We start from the raw sequence: 6,010 nt of genomic DNA, 5'->3' as shown, positions 1-6,010 counted from the left end.
CCGCCGGGAGCGGGAGGAGGCCACCTACCTGCTGGAGCAGCAAAGGCTGGTGAGAGCGCCACTCCCTGGCCCCCAGGCCCCACACGATGCCTGGGTGGGGTGAGCCGGGTCCCTGCTTTGCAAACAGCCCTACTCTCCACTGCCCCAAGCCATCGCTGTGTTGGTCCATGTCTGGGCCCACTGGGCAGGCCTGGGGTCCACAGCTCGAGGGTCCCAGGGGGAGTCACAGTCCCTGCTTCTGTGCTAGGACTATGAGAGCAAGCTGGAGGCCCTGCAGAAGCAGATGGAGTCCAGGTACTTCCCAGAGGTGAACGAGGAGGAGGAAGAGCCAGAGGACGAAGGTGAGGGCTCCCCAACCTGCTGGTGGGCAAGGCCTGGGTCTCCAAGAACATGCAGCCCCCAGGGCACTTCCTGGGGTCAGCTGGTCTGCATCTTTGCCCTGGGGTCCTGCCTATTCCTTGGGAAGAAGCCTTGTCCCTGGGAGGCAGGATTCAGGGAGATTGTGCAGCAGCAGGAAAGCACCCCACAAGCTGCACACGCGTGTGCAAACACATGGGGTTCTGGGGGCAGCAGCCTGGACCATGGGGAGGATGGGGAGGGTGTCCTGTGTCCACTCACCCTGTGCTACCACCTGGAGGCTGGAGCTCCCCCGGACAAGGTCACTGCTCTTCACCTTGGCTCATTTGCTTAGCTGGCCCATCGGCTGCCCTCATGCTGCTGTGGGGCCCAAGGGTGGCCATGGAGTCCACGTCCTGCTTGACCTCTGGTCTGCGGGTTAGCACCTTTGTGTGGATGTGACCTTGGTTTCCCCTTGTCTGGACTCATCTACCCAATGAGGGCCCTTTGAGATCCAAAAGGCAGGGCTCTAGGTGGGAGGAGTTGCTGGGAGGAGGGGTTGAGCCTGGGAGCATGGACTGGCCCTTCCTGGTCCCTTCTTGGTGGAAAGAGGGCGTGAGCTGGAGAGGGTGTGCAGGGCAGTCCCCGCCCCACTGCTTCCCCACGTGGCGGCGTGCCTGTCATTTTCCTGCTGGCCCCTCACTCCTCACCAAGCTTCAGTCCGACTCAGGATGGCTCAGGATGATGCTCATGCACTGCCCTCCTTGGGGCCCGAAGAGCCTTCTTTCATTTTACACGGCTCATATCACCTCTTCCTGCCAGCTTCCTTCTTTCCGAGCACCCAGAACAATTAGGCTGAGATTGGGGACCCAGACACAGAGCCCTGGCCCCGACCCAGAGCAGGATGTTGTGGTGTGGCCTCGATGACCGTGTGGCCCCTCCCCACAGTCCCATGGACGGAGAGGGAGTGCGAGCTGGCGCTGTGGGCCTTCCGGAAGTGGAGGTGGTACCAGTTCACGTCGCTGCGGGACCAGCTCTGGGGCAACGCTATCTTCCTCAAGGAGGCCAATGCCATCAGCGTGGAGCTCAAGAAGAAGGTGGGCCCACTGGCGGTCTTGGAGGGAGGGTATCACCTGTCTTGCTTACAGCTGGACTTGACACTGGGCTCCTCTGCTCCGGGCATGGTGGAGTGGTGCTGCCCGGCCTGGGCCCCTGGGTGGGAGGGGGCTGGGGGGATGGGAGGGAGGCAGGGAACTGACTGAGGTGATGTGGCTCCCGGCAGGCAGGTGGGCAGGTGTAGCCCTCTCCGGTGGTGGGTGGGGAGATTCCCATGTGCAGCGTGATTATGGGTGGTGGGAAGGAAGCCCTTCCCGGGCCCTGGCTCCCGCCTACCAGGGGGCTGACAGGTGGTCATCTTGTGCCTGTCACAGGTCCAGTTCCAGTTTGTCCTCCTCACGGACACACTCTACTCCCCACTGCCTCCCGACCTGCTGCCCCCAGAGGCTGCCAAAGACCGAGAGACGCGACCCTTCCCCCGCACCATCGTGGCTGTGGAGGTGCAGGACCAGAAGAACGGGGCCACCCACTATTGGACGCTGGAGAAGCTCAGGTGTGGTGGGTGGCGGTGGAAGTGGACGTTGGGGATGGGGAACCACCAAAAGGGGGGCGGGCACCAGTTGTATGGGGACACCTGTCCGTGCAGCTTGTTCTCCTGTCTTAATCCCTTTAAAAATCAGAAGCAAACAGTGACTGAGACCCAGCCTCATACAGGGCCCGGTTCTCCCTCCACCAGTGCAGTGGAACGTGTAGTACGTCTTTGTGGAGGAGGCGATGGGAGCTGCAGGGAGGTGGCACAGGATGGGCATGCAGGGCCTGAGAGGCCGGGAGGGGGATGCTGGGGCTGCTACAGGCCACCTCCTTGGTCCCCACATGCTCACTGTGTGTGTGACATGTGCCCTGCCCTTAATTTATAAAGGTGACTGAGACACAACAGGCCAGTGCCACTGAAGAAAAGTTTAATGTCACTCACAGTCCCTAGAAATGAGAGGAATGCCAGAGGGGAGCACAGGACGGCAGAAGGGAGACAGGATCGAGGGAGAGGCCTTGGCCACGGCCCTACGGGGTTTTCATAGGCAAAGCAGGGCGGGGTAGACAGCGAGGACAGGGCTGCTCCTAGTTGCCTGGTATCTGGCCTTGGGCTGATGGAGCGCAGGGGCACTGGCTGGGTGTATGTCAGCTAAGGGGGTGGCTGTGTGTGTGTAAAACTCACCCCCAAAGCGTTTACTGTCTGAGAATTGGCTGGCCCTGGGAGGGGCATCCTCCCCAGCCAGCAAGGCCCCAAAGATCATAAAACATCATCCTATATAATAAAAGCCTAATATGCGAATCAACCAAACAGTGGAATGACCAGTTGCTATGATGTGCACTGACCACCAGGGGGCAGATGCTTAATGAAGGAGCTGCCCCCAGCCCACAGGCCCCCAGCCAGCCAAGGCGGGTGCCAGTGGGGGACCTCCAATCGCCCTGCCAGTCACCCCACAGTTAGGCCCTGATCACCAGCCAGGCTGAGGGACCCAACCTGTGCATGAATTTCGTGCACCAGGCCTTTAATAAAATATAATTAATATAGCACACACTGCACATTCATAGACTCTCACACACCTTTCTTGTATGGCTCATTCACACACACACACTCACACACACACACACACACAGTGATCCCCGCCCCTGCCTAGGCACACACACTCGCACTCACAGCCCTTCTCACCTCCCAGGGCTGCAGGCTGATGTTTGGATAAATGTTCACCCTTCATTCATTCATGTTACCCCTGAGTGCTGGAGGGAAATGATTGCATTTTCTTTCTTCAACTTGTGGGTTTCCTGGGGGTAGTAATTGCTTAAATATAATTTTCTGTATCCTATCACCAATTTGCCCTTTATTCCTGGAGCATCCTGAGGTCCCCATGCCAGTTCCCCTCGGGGTTCTCTCCCCACTTTTCTGCCCCTGCTAAGGGTTACCTCCCTGTCGCTGGTTTCCAGCTATCCTGCCTGCTTGCCCCACCTTGCTGCTACCTGGCCAGAGTTGGTAGGAGTTAGTGGTGACCTCGTCTGTTTACCTGGAAGTCCTTTGCTCAGTGACCGATTTTGAGGACCTAGAGGGCTGTCAGGAAAGCAGCTTGGGCCTCAGACAATCCTGAGCGGGATGCTGTGGCCAGAGCTGAGTCCCAGAGGAGGCGAGCATGGACTGGCCCTTCCTGGGCTCTTCTTGGTGGAAAGAGGGCATGAGCTGGGAGAGGGTGTGCAAGGCAGTGCCCATCCCCACTGCTCCCACACTGACCTCTGCACCCTTGCAGGCAGCGCCTAGACCTGATGCGGGAGATGTATGACCGGGCAGCCGAGGTGCCCTCCAGCGTCATCGAGGACTGTGACAACGTGGTGACTGGCGGAGACCCCTTCTACGACCGGTTCCCCTGGTTCCGGCTGGTGGGCAGGTGGGCACCTCCCTCCCTGGGCTGAGACAGAGCGAGAGAGAGAGAGTGAGAGAAAGAGAAAGAGAGATTGAGATAGAGAGTGAAAGAGAGAGAGAAAGAGAGATTGAGAAAAAGAGAGAAAGAGAGATTGAGATTGAAAGAGAAGAGAGGGCAGGGGGGCGGGAGCCTCCCAAGGCAGGACCCCGACTGGCCCTGCTCCCATCCTGACTTCTCCGCCCTGGTCCTTCCTGGTCTGACCCCTGTTATTTAGGGACCATGGGGGGCTCCCAGCATTGTCCCCACGCCCACTGTGAGGCGTGGCCACCAAGTCACCCGGGTTCGCGTGTGTGAATGTGTGAGGCTGAGTCTGACTCCCCAGGCCACCTGGTGGCTGTGGTGGGAGTGGGGACTCAGGGCCGTGCCACCCAGAGGCTCAGTCCCAGGCCTCCTGTCCCTGGTCTCCTGGCCTGGGTCTGCGCCCAGCCCCTCGCCCTGCGGGACGGACGTGGTGTTCAGAGGCCTCCAGATGGCCAAGCACATGAGGTCTTCACATGACCTCAGCCATACCACGGCAGGATCACTCCGCTGGTGCTTCCAGGACCTTCCGGAACCGTCCGCTGACCACACATGCAGTTTCCTTCTGAGCCTGGGACGGGGTGCCCTTTCGGTCCTCGTCTTTGAAGGCAGTTCTTGGTGGTCTGTGTGTTTGGTTTGGGTGTAACTGGAAGCCCCTGCCCCTGTGTGCCCTGCGAGAGGCTGGTGTTAACTTCTCTCTGTCTTGTCCTACTAACCTCAGTTCAGTCATCTCTGGCTGCAGCAGCTACCCTCTTCTCAACACGTGCATGAGCGCGCGCATGGCTGCTCTCACCCCCTCCCCCACCTCCTCGAGCCCCGACTCCGACACCACCGAGCCTGCGGAGGAGCAGAGCCTGGGGGAGGAGGAGGAGGAGGAGGAGGAGGAGGAGGAGGAGGAGGACCTGGAGGACGACGTCTTTCTGGAGCACGCGCTGTGCCACGGCCGGGACCCGTTTTACGACCGGCCCCCCCTGTTCAGTTTAGTAGGAAGGTTGGTGAGGTCGAGGACAGCATGCTGGGAAGGAACCAGCTCTTTTGCACAGGAGCACTGCTGTGGGCACAATTTGACCGCCCTCAGGGCATGACCACGGGCCAAGGGGCTGGCCTCGCAGGAGGGGGCCTGAGGAGCTCCAGGGCGCCTGCGTTCCTGAAGCTTGGCCGCCAGCTCTGTGCAGGGGAACACACTTCAGAGAGGGCCTAGAACCCGGGAGGTGGCTGCTGGACCCTGGAAAAAATCCTTGAGCAGGACTCCCACTGGGGACATTTGGAAAGCAGGGGGCAGGCCGCCCTCAAGGCCCCGTGGTCCTGGGGATCAGACCCGCCACCAGTTCAGGCAGCTTCCCCACCCTCCACTGTTGTCCGGAAGAGATGGGGCCTCTAGGGAAAGGAGCAGAGCATGGGGAGCTGTCCCGCAGGGCAGGGAGCAGGGCTGCACTCGGGCAGTGGAAGGACCTCCCTCAGAAGCAGGGGCCCTGCAGACCCTGCAGACCCTGCCTGTCTCTGTCTAAAGGTGAGGACTGTTTGTCCTCTGACCTCCCAGGCCATCATGGCCAGATACACACGGCCCTGCACCCGCACAGGAAGTGCCCTTTGCAGAGAGGAGCCCAGTGCTGTGTCCTGGGTGGATAAGAGAGGCTGAGGTCAGGCAGATACAGCTGCCAGTCACGTTTGTTTATCATCACGGAATGGAAGCCTGACTGGTGAAAGAAAGACCTAGAAGCCTCCTGTGGGAGAAGGAGAAGCAGCTCATGAAGCAGCTGAATGTACATGCTTACAGTAGGAAAAGGTGTGAGATGGTTTTCGCAGCAGCCGCTTCTGGAGCTTGAGCTAGTCCAGTGGAGGTTTCGGAAGCCTTGGCCTTGAGCGCCAGTACTGACAGCTGTGGGCTGCAGCGGCCTCAGAGAGTGGGGTTCACACGGATCCTCTTGGAACGAAGCAGGTTGCCATGGGCACACATCCTGGATTTATTCTAATTAGGGTCCCTTGAGTGACATGCTAGCCTACTGGATAAAAGCAAGTGGCTCTCCCTCTGAGATGCCTGGGCTTCGATCTGCAGAGCCCGAGAGGGAGTGGAGCCTCAGAAAGCCCAGCCACTAGGGCGAGGCCTCTGGCCTGCTGGGCCCAGGAGG

The 6,010-nt window shown here is 59.8% G+C and overlaps 1 protein-coding gene across 1 annotated transcript in view; it reads left to right on the top strand.

Annotated features, from left to right (window-relative positions):
- The window catches only part of KIF1A (kinesin family member 1A), a 100,400-nt gene that overhangs the window by 68,769 nt on the left and 25,621 nt on the right, over nt 1-6,010 (top strand). Inside the window, 6 exon segments of the mRNA XM_023743370.1 lie at nt 3-49; nt 248-341; nt 1,285-1,433; nt 1,767-1,945; nt 3,690-3,827; nt 4,603-4,872. Coding sequence (XP_023599138.1) covers nt 3-49; nt 248-341; nt 1,285-1,433; nt 1,767-1,945; nt 3,690-3,827; nt 4,603-4,872 — 877 coding nt within the window.

The sequence above is a fragment of the Myotis lucifugus genome, unplaced genomic scaffold (genome assembly GCF_000147115.1).
Source record: "Myotis lucifugus unplaced genomic scaffold, Myoluc2.0 scaffold_5, whole genome shotgun sequence".
Lineage (NCBI taxonomy): Eukaryota > Metazoa > Chordata > Mammalia > Chiroptera > Vespertilionidae > Myotis > Myotis lucifugus.
The sequence above is the reverse complement of the archived record's forward strand: the minus strand, read 5'-3'. Positions and strand labels throughout refer to the sequence as shown.